Source organism: Acipenser ruthenus, chromosome 42 (assembly GCF_902713425.1).
Source record: "Acipenser ruthenus chromosome 42, fAciRut3.2 maternal haplotype, whole genome shotgun sequence".
Taxonomy (NCBI): domain Eukaryota; kingdom Metazoa; phylum Chordata; class Actinopteri; order Acipenseriformes; family Acipenseridae; genus Acipenser; species Acipenser ruthenus.
This window is the reverse complement of record NC_081230.1, coordinates 1,425,026-1,452,084: the sequence shown is the minus strand read 5'-3', so window position 1 is coordinate 1,452,084 and position 27,059 is coordinate 1,425,026. Positions and strand designations below refer to the sequence as shown.

General features: G+C 42.7%; 1 protein-coding gene and 2 long non-coding RNA genes across 4 annotated transcripts; 1 reads left to right on the top strand and 2 right to left on the bottom strand.

Moving 5' to 3' along the window:
• Positions 1 to 1,446: 1,446 nt before the first annotated feature.
• Positions 1,447 to 17,670, top strand: LOC131709269 (zinc finger protein 664-like). 2 transcript variants are annotated; one of them, XM_059011650.1, is made up of 2 exons: positions 1,447 to 1,571; positions 15,385 to 17,670. In XM_059011650.1, the coding sequence occupies exon 2, from the start codon at positions 15,420 to 15,422 to the stop codon at positions 16,830 to 16,832; it is 1,413 nt and encodes a 470-aa protein (XP_058867633.1). In that variant the 5' UTR covers positions 1,447 to 1,571; positions 15,385 to 15,419; the 3' UTR covers positions 16,833 to 17,670. The 2 variants fall into 2 exon arrangements, with proteins under 2 accessions (XP_058867633.1, XP_058867634.1); XM_059011651.1 differs by lacking the exon at positions 1,447 to 1,571 and adding an exon at positions 14,791 to 15,031.
• Positions 17,671 to 20,420: 2,750 nt separating this feature from the next.
• LOC131709292 (uncharacterized) lies at positions 20,421 to 21,913 on the bottom strand. Its single transcript, XR_009311457.1, has 3 exons — positions 21,842 to 21,913; positions 21,224 to 21,327; positions 20,421 to 20,743 (listed from the first exon to the last, which is right to left on the bottom strand). It is a non-coding gene; the product is annotated as an uncharacterized LOC131709292 (long non-coding RNA).
• Positions 21,914 to 24,482: 2,569 nt separating this feature from the next.
• LOC131709296 (uncharacterized) lies at positions 24,483 to 26,650 on the bottom strand. Its single transcript, XR_009311463.1, has 4 exons — positions 26,519 to 26,650; positions 26,317 to 26,418; positions 25,858 to 25,935; positions 24,483 to 24,521 (listed from the first exon to the last, which is right to left on the bottom strand). It is a non-coding gene; the product is annotated as an uncharacterized LOC131709296 (long non-coding RNA).
• Positions 26,651 to 27,059: the final 409 nt, after the last annotated feature.

Sequence of the window (27,059 nt, the reverse complement as noted above, 5' to 3'; positions counted from 1 at the left end):
ACAAAGTGAAGGAAAAGGCATTTTCATATGAACATCTTTTTATTCTACATCCTGTACAAAACAAGACTCAGTGCTGCTGGTCTTTCTCACTTCCTGTAGCCTCACACTGGAGCATTGCATCCACTTCTACCTCCCTGTCAATCACCTCACACTGGAGCATTGCATCCACTTCTACCTCCCTGTCAATCACCATCATGACCGCTGTTCTGCCTTTGCATTGTTCTAATGCAAACATCCATTTCAAACTGCAAATAGGCTTAGAAACCAAGCAGGGAGACTTGCAGTCTAAGCAAACTTCGCTGTCATAGGACTGAAATCCGGAAAAAAACTTAAAATGGAGCCCGAGGCGGAGTGAACAGGACCGGCTTTCCTGTTCTCCTGCAGGATGACGTGGCGGTCTGTATAACGCAGCAGGTTAAAAATAAATACCCGAGGCCTGTCACGGCCTCCAGCTTCGTTGCTGCTGTAAATGCGATGTGCGTGCTCCACTTCAAACTCACGCTGTGCCAAACCAGGAAACCAGACAGGGATTGAACGTTTCACAAATCCTATGGGGTCGTCTTTCTCAACCTCCTCCTCCAGATTTACAATACGAATATTCAACCTTCCAAAGAGAACACCTTGCGTTCCAGAAACTCCAGTTTCCCATCGTGAGCATTAAGGATTTCCTTTTGCTCTCGTTGCTCGCCCGCAACCAGATCCAGTTTCGAGATCAGCTTCTGAACAGTCGATATCTGGATCGTCAAGTCGGCTCTGAGAGCAGAGATCTCGGTTTTGAAAAGCAAGGCCTGTTGCTCCATTGACTGAGAGAGCAGCTCGGCCATCTTTGCTAGTTCAGGCAAATCAAATTCCCTGAATTTCTTCCCTGATGGAGACGCTGACGGCGAGGGAACCAGCTTCCTACGAGCACTCGACATTATGGGTGAGTTATGAATGTGAAATAAAACAAAAATAACCGGGGGAAATATAAAATATGCTAAATAAAGGCAGTGGGGAGTAGGAGCTCTAACTGTTTAGTACCATCCCGCTAAACAGGTCACGTGACCTCCCTGGTTCTGTAGTTCTGTGTGTAGTGGCAGCCATGCCAGCCTCTGAGTTGTGGTTACACAGGCATATTCTGCTGATTAGATTCCTTCTTGCTTTGACATGATGCTTTCAGTATGCATGTTTAGGAGTGAAATTATCAACACTCCCTACACCCTGTTCTAACATCACAGAAACTATATAGATTTATACGGGCCTACTAGCCTTGTTTTTTTGTTATGTATGCAACTTCTCTTCATTTTTCTTTTCACTGTGGTTTATATAGTCTTTAAGGAAGTGTTCCTTGGTCTGAGCCCCAAGCGGGGTATTACTTTAGCGTTTCAGTTTTAACACCGTGTGTACAAAGTTTTACTCGATGAACTGGTTAAACAGACCGGTACTTAACAACATGTAGGCGCTGGTTTCCACCGATGGGGGGGGGGATTTTTAGATATGCGCACCAGTTGGAGACGGAAGGTCCGTTGTCTGACTTGCTTGGAGAAAAAGACACGAGAAAACAGAAGGGATAGAGAAAGAGAAAGAGAGCGGTGAGTTATTGGAATTGAATTCACTGCAGCCGCTGGGAACCCCGTGTGTGGTTCGGGGGTGTGTAATGTGTTTATATTATATAGAGGACCGGGTGTTTGATGCGAGACTCGAGCAGACACAGCAGCGCATTCATTATTATTAAAGCTGCTCGCAGACTCTCCGGCGCCGGCACTCTGAGCGCTCTTTGAAACAGACTGAGTTCGGATCGGATTTATATTCATGTTGGGTTAATCAGAGATGACTATCGGCGGCTCGTCTGTAGTACTGCAGGAGATTTGAATCGCACAGTTTGTACCGCTCTGTGCAGCACCGTCCCGTTTGTAACGCGGTGCATGAACTGCATTGTGCTAAACTGTCAGGTGTCCTCCTGTACTGTACGTGCATCGGCGTGCTTAATAATAATAATAATAATAATAACAATAACAACACAATGACCGATGCTTTCTATACGATCGCAATGTGCTGTGTGTCAAGTAGGGTTACCAGGTTTCCTCACGGAAAAAAAACCTGGGGCTTCTTTTCCTTCAATTCATTGAAGCTGTAACAACTCCTAAGCTGTTAAAATAACTGTATATAATAACAAGAGCATAATTTAAAAGTTAAACATCGCGTGTATTTATTGCCGGTCATGACAAGTCATTGTGTTCTTTCTATTGTCACCTGACCAAAACGCGTTAAAAGTACAGAAATACAGATTCGTAAATAATAATAATAATAATAATAATAAATAGATCAGTTTACGAGAATGTTAAGCATGTGGTATAAGACATGCACTTATCTAACCAGCACTGACATTTCTGAGTGACCCGCGTTACTGTCATATATATATATATATATATATATATAATGTGTGTGTGTGTATATATAATGTGTGTGTGTATATACAGGGGTGTGCAAGCTAAAAAAAAAAAAAAGTTGTGCAAGGGACAAAATGCTTGAAAAACCACTTTTTCTTAAAAATCGACTTGATCTGCGCAGCACAAAACATAGACAAAAAATACAGCTTGTAGGATTTTGGTTTTATTTAACAGTGGACACAATCGCGCAGTTAGTGGTTAACAGGGGAGGATCTAGCCTTGGAGCTTTTTCCCCTCTCTGTCTCTGCAAGCTGAATCCAGCTCCTGATGTGCAGGTGTTTCAGTGTGTTGCATCACAGATATGAAATCATTGCCACTGTCCCTGCTGCTTTGAGGAATTCTGATTGTTGATGCTCTTTCGGTTTTGTAACTGCTGAACCCCAGATTTGAAGCACTTGTGTGTAACCTGTCAAGTTTCTCTACTTTTTTTTTACTGTTTCTACCAAAGCGCAGCAATATTTCCATTAGTCTGCATCACATTTTGCAATTGTTTTACTTCTGTTATGTACTTATGTGTTCCGTCATCTAACATCTTGTCCCGTGGTGGCTAACTGGAACACTGCCATCCGATTTACAGTCTGTATTTTATTTTAAAATAATAATAAAACATTGTATAGATAATGTCATATGTTTGAAAGTTTCACAAATCGATGGATTGTCCATGTCCAATAAATAACTAATATCACTTCTGTTCAAATCTAGTTAATGTTGGTTGGTCAGTTGGTTTGTTAATGTTGGTTGGTCAGTTGGTTTGTTAATGTTGGTTTGTTAATGTTGGTTGGTCAGTTGGTTTGTTAATGTTGGTTGGTCAGTTGGTTTGTTAATGTTGGTTGGTCAGTTGGTTTGTTAATGTTGGTTGGTCAGTTGGTCAAAAAAGACATAAAAAGCTGCATTCAAGTTATTCATCCCAGGGACCCTGTGGCACAAGATGGCGCTATTCACTGTGGCATGTCCCTAAACAGCTCTGCTTTTGAGCATCTGATCCACAAACACAAAAAACAGGAGCCTGAGTAAAAAGAGTTAAAGGGCCAGGGTCTCCGGCAGGATATTTAACATTGCACGGACCCTATAGAGTTAATAACCATTTTTGTTTCATGAAATGAAAGATAAAAAGTAAAAGTAATTCAGTCTAAACACACTTGGCAAAATGTAGCCCTTCTAATGTGTGTTCACGGCAAAACCAAAATAATAAAGATTGAAACTACATCAGCCCTCATGCACCAAGAGAGTCCCAAAGAAAGATGTCTCTTCTGGCCCCACACATGCTTGGGACCACCAGAAGTAAGCCAATATTCAGTAGCTCTGCTGGGGTCCTGCTCCTCAAATTCAGAGCCTCAATATTCAATAGCTCTGCTGGGGTCGTACTCCTCAAATTCAGAGCCTCAATATTCAATAGCTCTGCTGGGGTCCTGCTCCTCAAATTCAGAGCCTCAATATTCAGTAGCTCTGCTGGGGTCCTCCTCAAATTCAGAGCTTCAATATTCAATAGCTCTGCTGGGGTCGTACTCCTCAAATTCAGAGCCTCAATATTCAGTAGCTCTGCTGGGGTCCTGCTCCTCAAATTCAGAGCCTCAATATTCAATAGCTCTGCTGGGGTCCTACTCCTCAAATTCAGAGCCTCAATATTAAATAGCTCTTCTGGGGTCCTACTCCTCAAATTCAGAGCCTCAATATTCAATAGCTCTGCTGGGGTCCTGCTCCTCAAATTCAGAGCCTCAATATTCAGTAGCTCTGCTGGGGTCCTGCTCCTCAAATTCAGAGCCTCAATATTCAGTAGCTCTGCTGGGGTCGTACTCCTCAAATTCAGAGCCTCAATATTCAATAGCTCTGCTTGGGTCCTACTCCTCAAATTCAGAGCCTCAATATTCAATAGCTCTGCTGGGGTCCTACTCCTCAAATTCAGAGCCTCAATATTCAGTAGCTCTGCTGGGGTCCTGCTCCTCAAATTCAGAGCCTCAATATTCAGTAGCTCTGCTGGGGTCCTACTCCTCAAATTCAGAGCCTCAATATTCAGTAGCTCTGCTGGGGTCGTACTCCTCAAATTCAGAGCCTCAATATTCAGTAGCTCTGCTGGGGTCCTACTCCTCAAATTCAGAGCCTCAATATTCAGTAGCTCTGCTGGTGTCCTGCTCCTCAAATTCAGAGCCTCAATATTCAATAGCTCTACTGGGGTCCTACTCCTCAAATTCATAGCCTCAATATTCAGTAACTCTGCTGGGGTCCTACTCCTCAAATTCAGAGCTTCAATATTCAATAGCTCTACTGGGGTCCTACTCCTCAAATTCAGAGCCTCAATATTCAGTAGCTCTGCTGGGGTCGTACTCCTCAAATTCAGAGCCTCAATATTCAGTAGCTCTGCTGGGGTCCTGCTCCTCAAATTCAGAGCCTCAATATTCAGTAGCTCTGCTGGGGTCCTATTCCTCAAATTCAGAGCCCCAATATTCAGTAGCTCTGCTGGGGTCCTCCTCAAATTCAGAGCCTCAATATTCAGTAGCTCTGCTGTGGTCCTACTCCTCAAATTCAGAGCCTCAATATTCAGTAGCTCTGCTGGGGTTCTGCTCCTCAAATTCAGAGCCTCAATATTCAGTAGCTCTGCTGGGATCCTCCTCAAATTCAGAGCCTCAATATTCAATAGCTCTGCTGGGGTCCTACTCCTCAAATTCAGAGCCTCAATATTCAGTAGCTCTGCTGGGGTCCTCCTCAAATTCAGAGCCTCAATATTCAATAGCTCTGCTGGGGTCGTACTCCTCAAATTCAGAGCCTCAATATTCAGTAGCTCTGCTGGGGTCCTGCTCCTCAAATTCAGAGCCTCAATATTCAGTAGCTCTGCTGGGGTCCTCCTCAAATTCAGAGCCTCAATATTCAATAGCTCTGCTGGGGTCCTACTCCTCAAATTCAGAGCCTCAATATTCAGTAGCTCTGCTGGGGTCCGACTCCTCAAATTCAGAGCCTCAATATTCAGTAGCTCTGCTGGGGTCTGACTCCTCAAATTCAGAGCCTCAATATTCAGTAGCTCTGCTGGGGTCCGACTCCTCAAATTCAGAGCCTCAATATTCAGTAGCTCTGCTGGGGTCCTCCTCAAATTCAGAGCCTCAATATTCAATAGTTCTGCTGGGGTCCTACTCCTCAAATTCAGAGCCTCAATATTCAGTAGCTCTGCTGGGGTCCGACTCCTCAAATTCAGAGCCTCAATATTCAATAGCTCTGCTGGGGTCGTACTCCTCAAATTCAGAGCCTCAATATTCAGTAGCTCTGCTGGGGTCCTGCTCCTCAAATTCAGAGCCTCAATATTCAGTAGCTCTGCTGGGGTCCTCCTCAAATTCAGAGCCTCAATATTCAATAGTTCTGCTGGGGTCCTACTCCTCAAATTCAGAGCCTCAATATTCAGTAGCTCTGCTGGGGTCCGACTCCTCAAATTCAGAGCCTCAATATTCAGTAGCTCTGCTGGGGTCTGACTCCTCAAATTCAGAGCCTCAATATTCAGTAGCTCTGCTGGGGTCCTCCTCAAATTCAGAGCCTCAATATTCAATAGCTCTGCTGGGGTCCTACTCCTCAAATTCAGAGCCTCAATATTCAGTAGCTCTGCTGGGGTCCTCCTCAAATTCAGAGCCTCAATATTCAATAGCTCTGCTGGGGTCGTACTCCTCAAATTCAGAGCCTCAATATTCAGTAGCTCTGCTGGGGTCCTGCTCCTCAAATTCAGAGCCTCAATATTCAGTAGCTCTGCTGGGGTCCTCCTCAAATTCAGAGCCTCAATATTCAATAGTTCTGCTGGGGTCCTACTCCTCAAATTCAGAGCCTCAATATTCAGTAGCTCTGCTGGGGTCCGACTCCTCAAATTCAGAGCCTCAATATTCAATAGCTCTGCTGGGGTCGTACTCCTCAAATTCAGAGCCTCAATATTCAGTAGCTCTGCTGGGGTCCTGCTCCTCAAATTCAGAGCCTCAATATTCAGTAGCTCTGCTGGGGTCCTCCTCAAATTCAGAGCCTCAATATTCAATAGTTCTGCTGGGGTCCTACTCCTCAAATTCAGAGCCTCAATATTCAGTAGCTCTGCTGGGGTCCGACTCCTCAAATTCAGAGCCTCAATATTCAGTAGCTCTGCTGGGGTCTGACTCCTCAAATTCAGAGCCTCAATATTCAGTAGCTCTGCTGGGGTCCGACTCCTCAAATTCAGAGCCTCAATATTCAGTAGCTCTGCTGGGGTCCTACTCCTCAAATTCAGAGCCTCAATATTCAGTAGCTCTGCTGGGGTCCTGCTCCTCAAATTCAGGCCTCTCACTCTCAAGAGCATCAAATCTTGTAAAACGACGACACCGTTGTTTGCATCTGTAAATTTAAATCTATAGTGTTTATCATAATATCTGCAGGAAATGCGTTATTTTTCAGAAATTGCACAAATGTGCTCCAATTACTTCGACGCAGGGTGTTTTAAAATGTTAGTAAAATGACAGTACGTAGACATGCAGCTTATTTCAAGTGTCTGATTCATAAGATGCGAAACACTGAAACATGGATTCTTTTTCACTATGCTCTGTCGCTTGCCAGCTGTAAGGTGTGTTTTTACAGTGTGAAATCGATAAATCGGAAGTGAACATTAATAATCATATTATAGTGGCGCAATAGCTTCCTGTTAAACCTCTAACTGCACTTTAATAACTTTGGCGGGATTTGTTGGAATTGCCCACAATGGTGAATGTTCCACTTACACCACCGCGTACGGTTAACGAGGTCTGGATACCTGTTTTTTCGTAAAGATTCCCTTTTCCCCCTTTTACCTAACATGTTTTTTTTGCTAACCGAATTGAATTTATGCACCAAACTGAGTGAGGTACACGCGGTCTGTGCTGAGGATGGGCCTTTCGAGGGTTTGGTGAAAATATATGAAAAATGATAACAGTCCAGCATTTCTTATCTTAAAATTATGTGTCATAGATTAAAAAAACAATGTATATACAATCAACCTTGTTTTACTATTTTGCTTGAATTCCTGAGTTTGCACTCTTTGCATTAACGTGTCTAATACAATGTGGTGAAATGCAGCAGTCATGTATGGAACACCTCCACACAAGTGCTCTAGTTTATAATAAATATAAAAACAAAGAAATTCATTGCAAAAAACTGTTAATGCAGCAGTTAGGGTTGAACTCATCGCCACAAAAGCAAGGGAATGTGGCATTAGTGTTTTTAACCCTAACTCTCCATTCCCACCCTACACAAGCAGCCAAAGGAACCAGACAACTGGTTCTCATCATCAGGTAAGAGGTAGAACATGCAGCTCTTTCCAGATGACACAAGACACATCCATCATCCACTGGTGCTGCAGCAATGGATATACTAGGGATGGGAAGTTTAAATGTATAAACTCTAAAAAGGTGGTTAAACGTTGAATAATATGCTAGATGTATAACCGGTCACGTGACAAATTTCACCAAACGCATACTTTATTTATATATTCATTTTAGTAATTTATCATCATATACAGCAGTCCATCGCGTATCCAACTGCTGTGGTAAGGGTGGAAATTATAAAAGGGAAGGGGTTTGGCAATTGCCTCCAAGTAGTTTTTAGAATTGGTGCAATAGAAAGATTGACACTGGGGCTGGTTTTATTCTCAACACATCTGTTCATGCTGTAGTGGACATGGTTCAGTCCACATGGGGTAAGAAAAGTGTTTTTTTCTGCTGTATTTTAAATAGAATTGCATCTCTAAACAAAGGAACAAGGCAAAAGCACATTTGAAGTTATTTTGAGGAACTGGACAAGAGAACTGTGGTATGTAAATAATTATGCCAAACAAAATTGCCCTACCACAAAAACACAAGTTCAATGCTTCACCATTTGAAATGAAAGCATTCAGAATTACTGTGGATGGAGTTACTGAATGCAGTAAAAAGCAAACATCCAGAATAAACAGAACGCGCTGGATGGTGACTGTGATTACGTGTAACACGATTTAAAAAAGATTTTCTTTTTCAATATTCAGAGAATGCAAATGTAAATTAGTTATGTATAGGCTTTAATTTACAGGGTTTGCTCTGCAGTGATAACTGTGCTCTGGGGTTTGCTGTGCAGTGATAGCTGTGTTCTGGGGTTTGTGCTGGGCAGTGATAGCTGTGCTCTGGGGTTTGTGCTGGGCAGTGATAGCTGTGCTCTGGGGTTTGTGCTGGGCAGTGATAGCTGTGCTCTGGGGTTTGTGCTGTGTAGTGTTAGCTCTGTTTTGTGCTGGGCAGTGATAGCGGTGCTCTGGTTTGTGCTGTGCAGTGATAGCTGAGCTCTGGTTTTGTGCTGTGCAGTGATAGCGGTGCTCTGGTTTGTGCTGTGCAGTGATAGCTGAGCTCTGGTTTTGTGCTGGGCAGTGATAGCGGTGCTCTGGTTTGTGCTGTGCAGTGATAGCTGAGCTCTGGTTTTGTGCTGGGCAGTGATAGCTGTGCTCTGGTTTGTGCTGGGCAGTGATAGCTGTGCTCTGGGGTTTGCTGTGCAGTGATAGCTGTGCTCTGGGGTTTGTGCTGGGCAGTGATAGCGGTGCTCTGGGGTTTGCTGTGCAGTGATAGCTGTGCTCTGGGGTTTGCTGTGCAGTGATAGCTGTGCTCTGGGGTTTGTGCTGGACAGTGATAGCTGTGCTCTGGGGTTTGTGCTGGGCAGTGATAGCTGTGCTCTGGGGTTTGTGCTGGGCAGTGATAGCTGTGCTCTGGGGTTTGTGCTGGGCAGTGATAGCTGTGCTCTGGGGTTTGTGCTGGGCAGTGATAGCTGTGCTCTGGGGTTTGTGCTGGGCAGTGATAGCTGTGCTCTGGGGTTTGTGCTGGGCAGTGATAGCTGTGCTCTGGGGTTTGTGCTGGGCAGTGATAGCTGTGCTCTGGGGTTTATGATGGGCAGTGATAGCTGTGCTCTGGGGTTTGTGCTGGGCAGTGATAGCTGTGCTCTGGGGTTTGTGCTGGGCAGTGATAGCTGTGCTCTGGTTTGTGCTGGGCAGTGATAGCTGTGCTCTGGGGTTTGTGCTGGGCAGTGGTAGCTGTGCTCTGGTTTGTGCTGGGCAGTGTTAGCGGTGCTCTCGGGTTTGTGCTGGGCAGTGATAGCTGTGCTCTGGGGTTTGTGCTGGGCAGTGATAGCTGTGTTCTGGTTTGTGCTGTGCAGTGATAGCTGTGCTCTGGTTTGTGCTGGGCAGTGATAGCTGTGTTCTGGGGTTTGTGCTGGGCAGTGATAGCTGTGCTCTGGGGTTTGCTGTGCAGTGATAGTGGTGCTCTGGGGTTTGCTGTGCAGTGATAGCTGTGCTCTGGGGTTTGTGCTGTGCAGTGTTAGCTGTGCTCTGGGGTTTGTGCTGGGCAGTGATAGCTGTGCTCTGGGGTTTGTGCTGGGCAGTGATAGCTGTGCTCTGGGGTTTGCTGTGCAGTGATAGCTGTGCTCTGGGGTTTGTGCTGTGCAGTGTTAGCTGTGCTCTGGTTTGTGCTGTGCAGTGATAGCTGTGCTCTGGGGTTTGTGCTGGGCAGTGATAGGTGTGCTCTGGGGTTTGTGCTGGGCAGTGATAGCTGTGCTCTGGGGTTTGTGCTGGGCAGTGATAGCTGTGCTCTGGTTTGTGCTGGGCAGTGATAGCTGTGCTCTGGTTTGTGCTGTGCAGTGATAGCTGTGCTCTGGGGTTTGTGCTGGGCAGTGATAGCTGTGCTCTGGTCTGTGCTGGGCAGTGATAGCGGTGCTCTGGGGTTTGTGCTGGGCAGTGATAGCTATGCTCTGGGGTTTGTGCTGGGCAGTGTTAGCGGTGCTCTGGGGTTTGTGCTGGGCAGTGATAGCTGTGCTCTGGGGTTTGCTGGGCAGTGATAGCTGTGCTCTGGGGTTTGCTGGGCAGTGATAGCTGTGTTCTGGGTTTGTGCTGGGCAGTGATAGCTGTGTTCTGGGTTTGTGCTGGGCAGTGATAGCTATGCTCTGGGGTTTGTGCTGGGCAGTGTTAGCGGTGCTCTGGGGTTTGTGCTGGGCAGTGATAGCTGTGCTCTGGGGTTTGCTGGGCAGTGATAGCTGTGCTCTGGGGTTTGTGCTGGGCAGTGATAGCTGTGTTCTGGGTTTGTGCTGGGCAGTGATAGCTGTGTTCTGGGTTTGTGCTGGGCAGTGATAGCGGTGCTCTGGGGTTTGCTGTGCAGTGATAGCGGTGCTCTGGGGTTTGTGCTGGGCAGTGATAGCTGTGCTCTGGTTTGTGCTGTGCAGTGATAGCTGTGCTCTGGGGTTTGCTGTGCAGTGATAGCTGTGCTCTGGTCTGTGCTGGGCAGTGATAGCGGTGCTCTGGGGTTTGTGCTGGGCAGTGATAGCTATGCTCTGGGGTTTGTGCTGGGCAGTGTTAGCGGTGCTCTGGGGTTTGTGCTGGGCAGTGATAGCTGTGCTCTGGGGTTTGCTGGGCAGTGATAGCTGTGTTCTGGGGTTTGCTGGGCAGTGATAGCTGTGTTCTGGGTTTGTGCTGGGCAGTGATAGCTGTGTTCTGGGTTTGTGCTGGGCAGTGATAGCTGTGCTCTGGGATTTGTGCTGGGCAGTGTTAGCGGTGCTCTGGGGTTTGTGCTGGGCAGTGATAGCTGTGCTCTGGGGTTTGCTGTGCATTGATAGCTGTGCTCTGGGGTTTGCTGGGCAGTGATAGCTGTGTTCTGGGTTTGTGCTGGGCAGTGATAGCTGTGTTCTGGGTTTGTGCTGGGCAGTGATAGCGGTGCTCTGGGGTTTGTGCTGGGCAGTGTTAGCGGTGCTCTGGGGTTTGTGCTGGGCAGTGATAGCTGTGCTCTGGGGTTTGTGCTGGGCAGTGATAGCTGTGCTCTGGGGTTTGCTGGGCAGTGATAGCTGTGTTCTGGGTTTGTTGGGCAGTGATAGCTGTGTTCTGGGTTTGTGCTGGGCAGTGATAGCTGTGCTCTGGGGTTTGTGCTGTGCAGTGATAGCTGTCCTCTGGGGTTTGTGCTGTGCAGTGATAGCTGTGCTCTGGGGTTTGCTGTGCAGTGATAGCTGTGCTCTGGGGTTTGCTGTGCAGTGATAGCTGTGCTCTGGGGTTTGCTGTGCAGTGATAGCTGTGCTCTGGGGTTTGTGCTGTGCAGTGTTAGCTGTGCTCTGGGGTTTGTGCTGGGCAGTGATAGCTGTGCTCTGGTTTGTGCTGTGCAGTGATAGTGGTGCTCTGGGGTTTGCTGTGCAGTGATAGCTGTGCTCTGGGGTTTGCTGGGCAGTGATAGCTGTGCTCTGGGGTTTGCTGGGCAGTGATAGCTGTGCTCTGGGGATGTGCTGGGCAGTGATAACTGTGCTCTGGGGTTTGCTGTGCAGTGATAGCTGTGCTCTGTGGTTTGTGCTGTGCAGTGATAGCTGTGCTCTGTGGTTTGTGCTGTGCAGTGATAGCTGTGCTCTGGGGTTTGTGCTGGGCAGTGATAGCTGTGCTCTGGGGTTTGTGCTGGGCAGTGATAGCTGTGCTCTGGGGTGTGCTGGGCAGTGATAGCTGTGCTCTGGGGTTTGCTGTGCAGTGATAGCTGTGCTCTGGGGTTTGCTGTGCAGTGATAGCTGTGCTCTGGGGTTTGCTGTGCAGTGTTAGCTGTGCTCTGGGGTTTGTGCTGGGCAGTGATAGTGGTGCTCTGGGTTTGTGCTGGGCAGTGATAGCTGTGCTCTGGTTTGTGCTGGGCAGTGATAGCTGTGTTCTGTGGTTTGTGCTGGGCAGTGATAGCTGTTCTCTAGTTTGTGCTGGGCAGTGATAGCTGTGCTCTGGGGTTTGTGCTGGGCAGTGATAGCTGTGTTCTGTGGTTTGTGCTGGGCAGTGATAGCTGTGCTCTGGGGTTTGTGCTGGGCAGTGATAGCTGTGTTCTGTGGTTTGTGCTGGGCAGTGATAGCTGTGCTCTGGGGTTTGTGCTGGGCAGTGATAGCTGTGCTCTGGGGTTTGTGCTGGGCAGTGATAGCTGTGCTCTGGGGTTTGTGCTGGGCAGTGATAGCTGTGCTCTGGGGTTTGCTGGGCAGTGATAGCTGTGCTCTGGTTTGTGCTGGGCAGTGATAGCTGTGCTCTGGGGTTTGCTGTGCAGTGATAGCTGTGCTCTGTGGTTTGTGCTGTGCAGTGATAGCTGTGCTCTGGTTTGTGCTGGGCAGTGATAGCTGTGCTCTGGGGTTTGTGCTGGGCAGTGATAGCTGTTCTCTAGTTTGTGCTGGGCAGTGATAGCTGTTCTCTAGTTTGTGCTGGGCAGTGATAGCTGTGCTCTGGGGTTTGTGCTGGGCAGTGATAGCTGTGCTCTGGGGTTTGTGCTGGGCAGTGATAGCTGTGCTCTGGGGTGTGCTGGGCAGTGATAGCTGTGCTCTGGGGTTTGCTGGGCAGTGATAGCTGTGCTCTGGGGTTTGTGCTGTGCAGTGTTAGCAGTGCTCTGGGGTTTGTGCTGGGCAGTGATAGCTGTGCTCTGTGGTGTGCTGGGCAGTGATAGCTGTGCTCTGGGGTGTGCTGGGCAGTGATAGCTGTGCTCTGGGGTTTGCTGTGCAGTGATAGCTGTGCTCTGGTTTGTGCTGCGCAGTGATAGCTGTGCTCTGGGGTTTGTGCTGTGCAGTGTTAGTGGTGCTCTGGGGTTTGTGCTGGGCAGTGATAGCTGTGCTCTGGTTTGTGCTGGGCAGTGATAGCTGTGCTCTGGGGTTTGTGCTGGGCAGTGATAGCTGTGCTCTGGGGTTTGTGCTGTGCAGTGATAGCTGTGCTCTGTGGTTTGTGCTGTGCAGTGATAGCTGTGCTCTGGGGTTTGTGCTGGGCAGTGATAGCTGTGCTCTGGGGTTTGTGCTGGGCAGTGATAGCTGTGCTCTGGGGTGTGCTGGGCAGTGATAGCTGTGCTCTGGGGTTTGCTGTGCAGTGATAGCTGTGCTCTGGGGTTTGCTGTGCAGTGTTAGCTGTGCTCTGGGGTTTGTGCTGGGCAGTGATAGCTGTGCTCTGGGGTTTGCTGTGCAGTGATAGCTGTGCTCTGGGGTTTGCTGTGCAGTGATAGCTGTGCTCTGGGGTTTGCTGTGCAGTGTTAGCTGTGCTCTGGGGTTTGTGCTGGGCAGTGATAGTGGTGCTCTGGGTTTGTGCTGGGCAGTGATAGCTGTGCTCTGGTTTGTGCTGGGCAGTGATAGCTGTGTTCTGTGGTTTGTGCTTGGCAGTGATAGCTGTTCTCTAGTTTGTGCTGGGCAGTGATAGCTGTGTTCTGTGGTTTGTGCTGGGCAGTGATAGCTGTGCTCTGGGGTTTGTGCTGGGCAGTGATAGCTGTGTTCTGTGGTTTGTGCTGGGCAGTGATAGCTGTGCTCTGGGGTTTGTGCTGGGCAGTGATAGCTGTGCTCTGGGGTTTGTGCTGGGCAGTGATAGCTGTGCTCTGGGGTTTGTGCTGGGCAGTGATAGCTGTGCTCTGGGGTTTGCTGGGCAGTGATAGCTGTGCTCTGGTTTGTGCTGGGCAGTGATAGCTGTGCTCTGGGGTTTGCTGTGCAGTGATAGCTGTGCTCTGTGGTTTGTGCTGTGCAGTGATAGCTGTGCTCTGGTTTGTGCTGGGCAGTGATAGCTGTGCTCTGGGGTTTGTGCTGGGCAGTGATAGCTGTTCTCTAGTTTGTGCTGGGCAGTGATAGCTGTTCTCTAGTTTGTGCTGGGCAGTGATAGCTGTGCTCTGGGGTTTGTGCTGGGCAGTGATAGCTGTGCTCTGGGGTGTGCTGGGCAGTGATAGCTGTGCTCTGGGGTTTGCTGGGCAGTGATAGCTGTGCTCTGGGGTTTGTGCTGTGCAGTGTTAGCAGTGCTCTGGGGTTTGTGCTGGGCAGTGATAGCTGTGCTCTGTGGTGTGCTGGGCAGTGATAGCTGTGCTCTGGGGTGTGCTGGGCAGTGATAGCTGTGCTCTGGGGTTTGCTGTGCAGTGATAGCTGTGCTCTGGTTTGTGCTGCGCAGTGATAGCTGTGCTCTGGGGTTTGTGCTGTGCAGTGTTAGTGGTGCTCTGGGGTTTGTGCTGGGCAGTGATAGCTGTGCTCTGGTTTGTGCTGGGCAGTGATAGCTGTGCTCTGGGGTTTGCTGTGCAGTGATAGCTGTGCTCTGGTTTGTGCTGGGCAGTGTTAGCGGTGCTCTGGGGTTTGCTGTGCAGTGATAGCTGTGTTCTGGGGTTTGCTGTGCAGTGATAGCTGTGCTCTGGTTTGTGCTGGGCAGTGTTAGCTGTGCTCTGGGGTTTGTGCTGGGCAGTGATAGCTGTGCTCTTGGATTTGTGCTGTGCAGTGATAGTGATAAATCATGTAAATCGAGCTAAGTCTGTAAATTTCTTGTAATTTTTGCAAAAAATTGAGAAGGGTTAAAGGGTCTTTATCTCATTGTATTCTAGTAGTGTACTGCTGTAACACATGCAAGTCTCTTTGGATAAAGTCTGCCTAATAATAATAATAATAATAATAATAATAATAATAATAATAATAATAATAACCAGGCTACGGTAATGATCAATGTCCCACAACATGGCGTCTTCCAGCCTGCTCTCACAAACGCAGTAATGATGTGGCGAGTATGTACATTATTTACTATTAAAATGTGCATCGTTTCAAAGAGATCCCTGTGCTCAGCGTTCCTGCCTAACTCTTTTTCTCTTTTCCTCTTCATGCTGCCACCCTGCTGTCCTGCTGTCCTCCTTTAACAACAGGTAAGTAAACTGGCCTTTATATTTTACTTTTCACAGGTATTCTATAAAGACTAACATATTATACATGTGCACTTAACCCTTTAAGGACTTCATTTTTTTGACTTACTGGGACACCATGCTGCCGTGCAAGTTGGAAACGCATATCATTGCATTAGGGAGGGATTGGATTTCACTCTCTTATTTCTTATTTTTTTGCGTGACATCACTGAGACACGCATTTATGTTTTAAACGGGGGGTCAAATGATAAGAATCTTTGAATGTGATCGAACCTAAGCCAGTTCAGGTCCGAGTTGTAAGACATCATATCAGTAGAGAACAGATCGTAATACTTCATTTCATTTTCTGTTTTCAGGACTGCCTTATCCTGGTGAAAGCAAAGTTAGAAATATGGAGTCTGTTTACATTAAACAGGAGGAGGTTCAGGAGTTGGTACCTGTCAGCATTAAACAGGAGATGCCTGAACTGGAGCCTGTCCACATTAAAGAAGAGGAGACTGAACTGGAGCCTGTCCACATGAAAGAAGAGACTGAACTGGAGCCTGTCCACATGAAAGAAGAGACTGAACTGGAGCCTGTCCACATGAAAGAAGAGACTGAACTGGAGCCTGTGCACTTTAAAGAAGAGACTGAACTGGAGCCTGTCCACATTAAAGAAGAGACTGAACTGGAGCCTGTCCACATTAAAGAGGAAGAGACTGAACTGGAGCCTGTCCACATTAAACAAGAAGAGACTGAACTGGAGCCTGTCCACATTAAAGAAGAGACTGAACTGGAGCCTGTCCACATTAAACAAGAGGAGACTGAACTGGAGCCTGTCCACATTAAAGAAGAGACTGAACTGGAGCCTGTCCACATTAAACAAGAGGAGACTGAACTGGAGCCTGTCCACATGAAAGAGGAAGAGACTGAATTGCAGCCTTTCTACATTGAACAGTCTGTTGATTTGTTGTGTAAGGATTCAGAAAACATATCCCGGCCAAAAATATCACATCATTGTTCTGAATGTTGGAAGAGCTTCAGTCGATTAGGAAACCTAAAAACACACCAGCGAATTCACACTGGAGAGGCGCTGCATCACTGTCCTAAATATGGGAAGAGCTTCATTCAGTTAGGAAACCTAAAAAGACACCAGCGAACTCACACTGGAGAGAAGCCATATCGCTGTTCTGACTGCGGGGAGAGTTTCAGTGTGTTAGGAAGCCTAAAAAGACACCAGCGAATTCACACTGGAGAGAAGCCGTATCACTGTACTGAATGTTGGAAGAGCTTCAGTCAATTAGGTCACCTAAAAACACACCAGCGAACTCACACTGGAGAGAAGCCGTATCACTGTTTTGAATGTGGGGACAGCTTCAGTCGGTTAGGAAACCTAAAAAGACACCAACGAATTCATACTGGAGAGAAGCCATATCACTGTTCTGAATGTGGAAAGAACTTTAGTTGCTTAAAAAGCCTACAACTACACCAACGAATTCACACTGGAGAGAAGCCATATTACTGTAATGAATGTGGGAAAAGCTTCACTGAATCAGGACAACTAAAAACACACCAACGAATTCACACTGGAGAGAAGCCATATCACTGTACTGAATGTGGGAAAAGCTTCATTGAATCAGGAACCCTAAAAACACACCAGCGAATTCACACTGGAGAGAAGCCATATCGCTGTACCGAATGTGGGAAGAGCTTCAGACAGTCAAGCACCCTAAAAAGACACCTGCAAATTCACACTGAAGCCAGCCTCCCTCCCTCCCAGTCCCTCACCTCTCCACCCTACATGTTTGAGTGTGTGGAGAGCTGACTAATTCATTCTCTCTCTCTCTCTCTCACCCTGCAGTAAATGAAGGGGGTCCCCAGGAGTGAGAGCTAGCTTGAATCCACAGACACAGAGAAGGGGATCATGTCAAACTGAAGAGACATATCCATTCTTTCAGAGTGAACTGGAGAGCCCTGGGATTCAGCTCCACTCCTGCCCCTGAATTGGAAATGAATCTCACTCATCATGCTGTGAGGATTTATGACAGTTACAGGGTCATTCTACTTAGAAGGGAGACATTGGAAATATATGCCAAGCTTTTTCTCTGAACACTATATATGTTTGATGCAACACATTAAGCTGCCAGTAGCATATATAAAGCTCTGGATATCATTAATTTTTTTTTGTATCTTGACTTTTCGTAGTTTTTTTGTGACTTTGTAGACCTAGCCGTGATGTATTAAAGTAATTTTCATTCCCGTAACTTCGTTTCATCCTTTCTGCGGTAGTTTAATTATGAATGTTTGTTTCAAACTACTTTTGTATACAAATGCTTACCCTTCATGTATTATCATTTTTTTTCCTGATTTAAGACTTCGGATTGTGCCTGTTATTTTACGCATGCCTCCCACTGGTGTAGATTCAACTAGTTGTTCATATGTATGTGAAACTTCCTGTTTAAGAGTTTCAGGGCTTTGAGTTACTTTTAAAATAAAGCACCTTAAAATATAAAAGAAAGCAAAAAATGTGTTAATAGTATGTTAAATAACAATGGCAAGAAATACATTTGGTTTTCCTTTTAGATCTTAAGGTGATTTATTAATGAAGAGAAGCATGTAAACAGATCATTGCAGAGTTCTTTAATTAAACACAAACGGAAATATTTTCTTCTCAGTAATTAATGTAGTGCACAGACAACTGAAATATGCTAAAAGTATTTACTTGCGTAGCCTACTGTATACACTGTACTTTCCTTTTACACAACCAAAATATACATAGACTTAAACAAAAAGTGAAGATATTCTTAAATTAACATGCTTTTTGGAATATTAACTTCTTAAGTGTTTTCATAGAATTATGTTTTCGCTTATGCGTTGTAATGAATGCATGTGTGCTGCTGGCTAGGTTTACTTGGTCCAATTAAGTAATTTAGGGTACAGTTGGAACAAAAACGAGGAGGGACATTGAAGATACAAAATTTACAAAACAAGGGAAATTTACAAAACAAGACAATTGCAGACAAGCAAGCAAAACACTCACAATACGTAATTTTTCACAGGGTCTCTTGCGGTCCTTACAGGTTCAAAACTCAAACCAAAGTGAAGGAACAGATTGCGTCATGACCCCTTGGTATACGAGTGCAGCTGCCCCTCCAATCTGCGGCTGCCATGTCATTTCCCTTCCGGGTCAATGCATTAATGCAATGGAGTGCCGCTCCCTTTCTAGCATCCAGGGAACTCTGTTCTTGGGGAGATTTATTGTATTTCTGTCACAGCGCTACATTTAAATAAAAACAGGCATGAACTCCTCTTTATCTTGGAATTTGGACTCCTCTCACAATGAAGTAACCATTGAGCCTCTGCTTGAATGGGGCTTCATTTGAAGCACTGTAATGCAGACATCCATCCTATGTATCGACTCCACATCCAACTGCAACTCTTTGTGTCACAGAGAATACCAACTACATTCCAACTGTGCTTTTCAGCAAGTACCACATCTCCAGAATAAGTGTTACCTTTCAAAGAGTTTAAGATTCATGTAAAATACTATGTATAGGAAATATCTACATACAAACCAGAAGGAAAAACATGTAATACAATGTAACGCTTTAAGATTAAAAATAGAAACAATTATACTTTGATGAACAATTGAAACAAGATAAGACTTTAATTGATCTGATGATATTGTGTGCATTTGAAAACTACGAACATCAGAACCATTTAAACATTGATCTATCTATAACAAAAACATTGTCAATGTAAAAAAAAAAGTTAGATAAATGCAACAGCCGTTTAAAGTGGTGATATCAAACACAAAAGAACAAGTTAGGAGAAGCAATCAGGCCAATCTTGTTAAGCATCAAGCAAATAGGCACAATTGGAAAAGTGCTGGGGCCCAAGATTCACACAATTCTTGCTCCTAACTTGGCTGAATGAATGAACCATGGATTCCATGAGTACAAGTCTGGGAAACACAGTAGGTCTAGTTTTTTCCCTCATTCTTCCAGAGGGTCATCTTGTATGTGAAGCATTTGGTAAAGATCAGTAGCTGTACCTTTCTTTCACTGTGTGTGGGATGTATTGTGTAATTGTGGTAAATGACAGCCTCTTCCTCCGGTTCTTTGGGGTGAGGTTGCTCTTTGGTTGTTTCCTCCACAGTGATTTCATCGTCATCTTCATTGTCAGAATGACACTGAAATGTGTTCAAATTGTGATTAAGCAATTTGACAGTTTTGTGGCAAGATGCTATCTTTGTAGAAAGGATTGATTTCCTTTAACTTCCGTGAAACATGATACACTTTATTGAGATCCACAATGTCTTCACAAACAGTTTTGGACTTTGTTGGTGCACTGCGTACCAGGATGTGGAGTTCCAAGTCATCTGACAAGGCTTGGTTTGGTGGGGGCAGTTTGATCAGTGTTTCCTGAAGAGGCAAGGGCAGGTGAAAGGTTCGGCCATGCACTTTCTGAACACTCTGCCGGTGAGGCAACTTCTTGCTAGTGGAAACTGGAGATATTCTTGAGACAGCTTGAAATGCTTTTTTTACGTTGAATAAGAATTTTTCATTGAGGCATGACATTTCACGAGGGATCCTGGGGACGGCCATTTGGTTAAGGACACATCGGGGTGGCAGTTTGTTGGTGAGAAACTTTTGCAGGCCGTAGTGGCAGACATACTGTGCTGGTGTGTTCACTGCACGAAAAATATGGTTTAACAATGGAGTAAACATATTGTAAACACATACAAACATATGGTTTCATAAGTTTGCAAAGGGTGCAAACAGTTTGTAAAAATAATGTTTACAAATGGTTTACAAAGACTAGAAACCAAATGAAGGTCATCATGTCCATTTAGACATCAGGTTTACACATTTGTAAAATATTGGTTTACAATCTGTGCAAACATTAGCGCATATCCCGTTTACAAAGATTTACATGATTTAAAGTAAACCAGTTTTGGTTGTTTAAATACGGTTTACAAACAGCAGGTAAACTTATTGTGCAGTAGTTTACAAGATTGCAAACATGTTTTTGTGAATGGTTTACACATACCTTTTAGGAGCAGGTAAACGTACTGTGCAATACAGTTCGCAAACTTGTGTTTAGAAAAAGTAAACACCATTTAAGAAATGTGTTAAACGTATTTCAAATAATAACAGACGTTTTTTTATTGTATTTCAAATAGTCTTTATTAGTGTTAAAAAAAACAACATTAAAAAGAACATTTAAACAATATTAAATAACATTTAGGATTTTAGAAAAACCTTACCAAATAAAAGTAGTAAAAAAGGTGAAAAACAGAAAAGTCAGTTGTAGCAGTTATACAATTTAAACAGCTTACTCAAATTGAGTTTACAGGAAAAAAAGTGAACATTTTTTTTCCCCCAATATTTTTTTTTATTAAATCGAAAATTCGTCAGGTAAATCTGGCCTATTGTACTTTGAAAAAGAACCTCTTTTTCGAGGAAGTTTGCACTTTCTTTTCTTTTTGATCATGCTGTATGCTATATCACAGGCCCTTTTGTACTCTCTAAACCTTCCTGATTCCCACTTCTGAGGTCTGACCACCTTCACGGTCATTTGTTCTCCCTGGTTAAATGGATTGTCTTCCTCCCCAGACTCCTCCGTGCTCATCGTCACTTCTACAGGAAGAACTTGAAGCGCATTTGCCATGGTTTTCTTGTCCATCTCTGACAAAGAGGAGTGAGGGACCCCTTGTATACGACATTGGCATTTCTAAAAAAGAAAAAAAAATTAAACAATCAACTGAAGAATACACCTTTTAGTAATGATTGGGGGCCTAGCTCTGGGGTTCTAGATGTTCTTAAATGCATTCTGAGCTGTTTTGGACTGTCATAAGTGCCACGATATATATTTGACAGTCTTTATGGCATAAACCAAACTTGGGAAATACCATTTAATTGGAATTCCAACAGACAACTTTCACACATGCTTTTATGTCATAAGTAGTAGATTAAGAGCGTACAATTCAGTAACAATTGTGGCCAACATTAAAAAAATACTACATTAAAAGAAAGGAATATCTGACAGCATTGTTTGCAGATACTCTGCTTTGAATATATTATGTAAAGCAAATATTTCTTACTATTGTCGTTTACTTGTTCAATGTAATGTTTACCACCACCGGTAAACATTACAACAACAATACCAGTAGAGCCAAATATGGCTGGTATTCATGGAAGAAGGACAACTTACATCTCTCTTGCTTTTCCTCCGACGAGCCTCCAGCTGTCTGCGCTCCCATTTGTCTTTTTCATTGTTTTGTCTGCGGATATTTCGCCAATAGTTCTTTATGGCCACTAATAAAAAAAATAAAAATTAAAAAATGATCACATATATATTTTCTATATGTGTAGTTTGTGAAAGGGGATTCCAAACTGCTGATCTGAAAAATGTGACCACGCTAAAATAAAAAAAAATACTGGAACCGTTTAACTTGGACAAATTAAAATAAAACCTAAAATAAAAATATATTTAAATAAAACACGGTACATTATATAGACTAATGAAAAGAATTGCAGATATACCAGTTTTATAACAACATTTGGCAGGTGCATCAGTTTTTTCAAGTGGTGGTTTTGTGATTCTGGGGTTTCATTTGTCAAAATCTATATAATTAAATTATCAAAGTTTAGTGTGCCAATATTTTACAAAACTGTAAAGTATGCTGAACATTGGAGCATTTAAAAAAATAATAATAATAATACGAACTGATAAAATAAATAAATAAATAAATAAATAAATAAAGATTTGTTTTTTTAGCTCTGTCTACATAGTTATTTGAAAATGGCCAAATTACACTTTTTAACTCACCACATATTTCTTCATTGGAGACGTCTGGATTCTTCCTTTCACGTATTCTTTCATTTTCTTTGTTAGAGTGGACGCTACATAAAAAGAATACAAGCACCAATGAGTTTCCTGATTGTGTTCTATAAAGGGGGGGGGGCAGTAAACATTTTACCAAACATAGGCTGGTAGGATGTAAAGAATAATACATATATAAAGATATGTTTCAGATTGCTAATGAATTGAATGAACAATTCAACCATTTCAACCATAGGGCTTTATTTAGACTTATGGTTGAAACCCCCCCAGAATGCTCTATGGAGACATGAATACAAGAGAAATGTCAGCTTTATCAAATGGACATCTTGCATCTGATCATTACTATGGAATAAATGTGTGCTTTAATAAAATTGACTAAAGGTTACTTTTGAGTGCTCACACCAGTGCTTTCACCAGTCTGATCGTTGAAGTCTCCTTGGGTAACAACCTGACTTTATATTATATATCAATAAATAAAAATTATTTGTGAATCTGAATGCCAAAGAATGCTGTTCTACCAAAAATAGTACCTTCAATATTATTATTATTATTATTATTATTATTATTATTATTATTATTATTATTATTATTATTAATACATTTCTTAATTAAATTATTTTTTTACATACAATTACCTATTTATACATTTGGGTTTATACTAGAGCAATCTAGGAGATAAAGTATCTGCTTGCTCAAGGGTACAACAGCAGTGTCCCCCACCTGGGACTGATCCCATGACCTCTGGTCAAGTTTCCAGAGCCCTAATCACTACTCCACGCTGCTGCCTAATACTACACCATGCAGTATGTTTTTCATCTTTAAATAAACCAAAATGTCAGTGTTACAAACTAATGGAAAAGGGGGAAACTTACTCTTCGCTTGTATCCCAGTGGGGCAGACCATTCGAGTTTGTCAAATACTTGTACCCTCTTCGCACAAGGTTCTGTAAAGTACAAGATACATTTGTTGAATAACTATATTTAAGCTACAATTTATTGTCCTGCTCTAAAAAAATGATAACACATTATACCTGTGTTAATGGAGATGTTTTCAGTGCCACTTTTGAGTTTCTTTTATTCTTCTTTGCCATTTCACTTTGAATAAGTTCCATTGTTTTTTTCTAAGTAAAACAAAAGCATTTTTTGTGATTCAAAGTCTGTTTTTAATACAAGTAAAATATTGTATGCATATGTGACCTTCCAATACTGACAATTCAGAAATATCACACCAGGAGACTAATTTGGCTCCAGAAATTTGGGCGAGCTGTTACCTTAAAAGCATTTACTAGTCGTAAAAAAATATGTTTGCAGCAAAAAAAAAAAAAATTATTATTTTTTATTATACGCCAAATTCTTGTAATAAAAATCTCAAATATTTCTGGATTTACAGCATTTTGTTAAAGACTGGTCGATGAAAACGGTACTACTGCTTTCTGTAAAATACAGTAGTCTAACATAAACCAATTTGATATCAGAAATAATGATAACCCCCATATAGTCAGTTTTATTTTAATTTCTTAATGTTACAAAGTTATTTCAAATATTAATGTATTTTAATGTCACTTCACGTACTTGAAACAGTAATCTAATACCTGAGTGACAATGAATTCTTTTTTGGCTTTTTAATATATAAGTCATCATAGATTTTGTAGCTTCCGGACTTCCAGAATCGTGCCCTAGATCAGAACATGTCTGCTTCCATAAATCATCACTAAGGAAATAGAGAACAATATGGTAAAAATTCAAAACAAAAAGGATCTATTCAATATTTTTGGATAACGATAATTATAAGTTAACATAAATTGTGAAACAAAAGCACTTTGCATGTTAATTGTTTTAGTTAACCTACACCATTAGAGATAATTTAAAGTGAGAAAATATAAAACACACACCTTGTAAAGTACAGAATGTAGAAACAAACTTTATTATAAACATATGTTGGTGATTGTATTGACAAGATTCAAGTGCATTAATGCATGTTTATATACATATACACAAGTTGGAACGTACTTACAGTCATATATACACACACTTAATAACAATATATATATATATATATATGTTTTTTAACACTGTGGTCAGATGAATGATTTGCATTAAAAAATACATAAAATTAGCCCTTCATGTCCCACAAATACACAAAGTAGGATGACAAACTTTCAAAAATATTTAACAGTAAGATAATAAATGTTGACATTATGTCGACTTTTTTACAAATGTTCCCAGTTAATACACACTGCACTATCATTTAACATGACTTCTTTTTGTTTTCTAAACCTGTAGTGTTCTGATAAAACAGGAATGATGCCAGCACCTAAAGCTAGATTAAACTCTTCAAAAGCACGAGTAATCCATTTTTGAGTGCTCATTGTTTTTTTAGTGTGGGCAGATAGTCTTTTGTATTCAAATGTTGCATTGTCAGACTTGTCGATTGGACAAGTAACGGATACACCTTGTCCATTCTTCTCTTTCTCCTCCTGAGTTGTATTTTTTCACAGGAACGCTTTCTTTTCCTATTGTGGAAAATTATACTTAAGATGATAAAATATAACTAATAGATCACTAAAAAAGTGCCACTGAAATGGAAATGCTTCTTTATATCAAATGAATTAGGCATTAGATATGACCTCATGGAGACTGTTGTGGATGCTGAGGGAGTGTCTGATCTGAAATTGACACTGACAAGAATAAAAACATGTTCCCCAAAATAACAGTAACCAACCCCCCACCCACCAACGAATACAAAAGGCATAGCTTAACCTTAACGTAAATTTTCAAAATGCACAAAGCTCTTCAAAAGTAGATAATATTCCTTTACATACATATATACACACATACTATGCAGTGTATAAGTATGTGTACATGTTCTGCAAGGGGATGGTAAATTCCTTAATAAAGCAGCTGATCAAGGTGCCAGTTGTAGAAAAATGTTGTGAAATAGAAGCACGTTTTGAGAGAGTGCATCACATTCCCCAAATGCTACCCATCTTTCCTTCCATACAAAGCATCAACCCAAGATTCTTTGCAAAAATCACAGGCATGCGCAAATGTAGGCAAACCCAAGTATTCTGAATAAAGTGTTTACATGACCTGCTATTCCAGTAATAATCCACTGGATAGTTTAATATTCCACCCATCTTATTTGGAATACTCATATTCGGAATACTGCTGATCACATTCAGAATAAGGTGTTTACATGACAGATTACATATTTCGAATACTCGAGTATTACGAACAATAACAGAATATTAGTGTGCATGTAAACGTACTGAATATATCAAGGGTGTGAATAATTCTGGAGGATACTGTGTGCATATATATATATATAAATATATATATATATATATATTGTAGCAACTTCATAGGCTGTGTAGAATATGCATACAGTACTTTGTAGCGGGACAGCATTTAAACAGAGACGAAATACTGTGAAAACAGGGCGGTACCCATAAGTGCTTTATTTACATGTCCATCCAGCATAGAATAGTCAGTGAAACAGGCAAAGGTTCATACACAATCCAGGGTTTTCAAAACAGTCCAGGTATTACGCACACAGAAGGCAGTCAAACAATCCAAGGTCAATAACAAGTAATCCAACAATCTCAGTACTCACTTCCTGTAGCATACCACTCTCCCCACTCTTTTTCCACTGGTACTTGCCTGGACCTCCCTTTTTATCCCCCTGGGAACGCCCTTTTTGATGATGTGGCATTAAAACTAGTCACTTCCTGTTTGGCAGCCATCTTGCTTCCGGTATGACTGAAGCAAGAATTTGCCATCAAGACTGCCCTAATGTATCTCCCATTTCGCACCAATCCCCTCATTCTATCACAATATATATATATATATATGAGAAAAAAATGAAATGGCATGTTTCAAGAGGATGGAATAATTATCTGTTTGGTGAGGACACTTTCATGTGATCAAGAAAGGGAACCTTCATGGTTGCCACTTGTAAACTTGTTAAATAATGTACAGTATATAAATTACAATGTTTCATACCCGTTAGGCTGTTGCGAGTGGCTGGAAACAACAGAGTGATTCAGTGCAGGGTGTGGATCCTCAGTGTCGTTGGGAGACCTATTTGCAAAAGACAACATTTCATTTTAAAAGGAAAGGTAAAAAAAGAGGGTGCGAATATTATTGCTTATTCTTCTTCAATCAGACCCCTGAATTAAACGTCTTGGTAGCCAACAACAGAGGCTTTAAGGCTTTGTCTTAAAAAATATAAAGACATTGATGAGGAAATTCTCACATGGCTGGAAATTCTCACATGGCTGGAATAAAAAGGTGTTAAAAGAATTCTGGGAGAGCACTGTATGCTTACAAAAGTCCAGAAGAGGTAGCAAAGTACTACTCACTTATAGGCTACTGTGTGCATATATTTGAACTAAAACAAATTTAATCGAGAATAAACTACATGCTACACTACTATGCAATCACAAATTTCCCAATACCTACCCATAACCATCCAAGTCACTGGCTGTATCCACACTGAACAACGATGGTTCCTGTGGTGTTGAGGTACCAGGTAATTGAACCTGAACTTCACACTCATCTTCACTGTAATGATTGATGAATAATTAATAAAAAATCAACTCAATGCTTCCACAATTATTAAAGTGAACTTTCATTAAAATTCAAAATTAATTGTCACAATTACCTTGAAAGTAACAATAATTGTGTTGAAGTGTTAGAAACTTCATGGGCAGGCTCTTCAGGGGCAAAATCCTCATCGGAAGGGAATGCAGGAATCCGTTTGCTATGGCATAACACAGATCTGAGAATTTCTTTTTGGGGGGGGTGATAAAAAAAAAAGTAGAACCTTTTTAAGTAGCACATATATTGGCAAATGTGTTATAAATTTAAATAAAATGCTTAAAGGAGAACCCAAACGCCTCTACCTAACTTTACACCAAACTACTAACTAAAACAGAATTGATAAGTACTGTGTGAGCCTCTGGACAAAACACAGCGGGCTGAGCGGGTCTGATTTCGATACCAGGGAGGGCTATCTACAGGTATGCCTGCTTATATGTCACCTTACTGGCGTCAGCTGCTGTTTCTTTGACCCACAAAGATGGACCCGTTTTTCCACAGTATTCACTTCAACCCCCAAATTAAAGCAACGCTTACCAGATGGAAGATCAGCATTTTGAAAGAGAGAGAATAAAAGGGTGAGCAACAATGTCATATTGCCCCTT

What these genes read in the sequence shown, in the direction of transcription:
- LOC131709269 (XM_059011650.1), top strand. Translation starts at nt 15,420, where the DNA reads ATGGAGTCTGTTTACATTAAACAGGAGGAGGTTCAGGAGTTGGTACCT.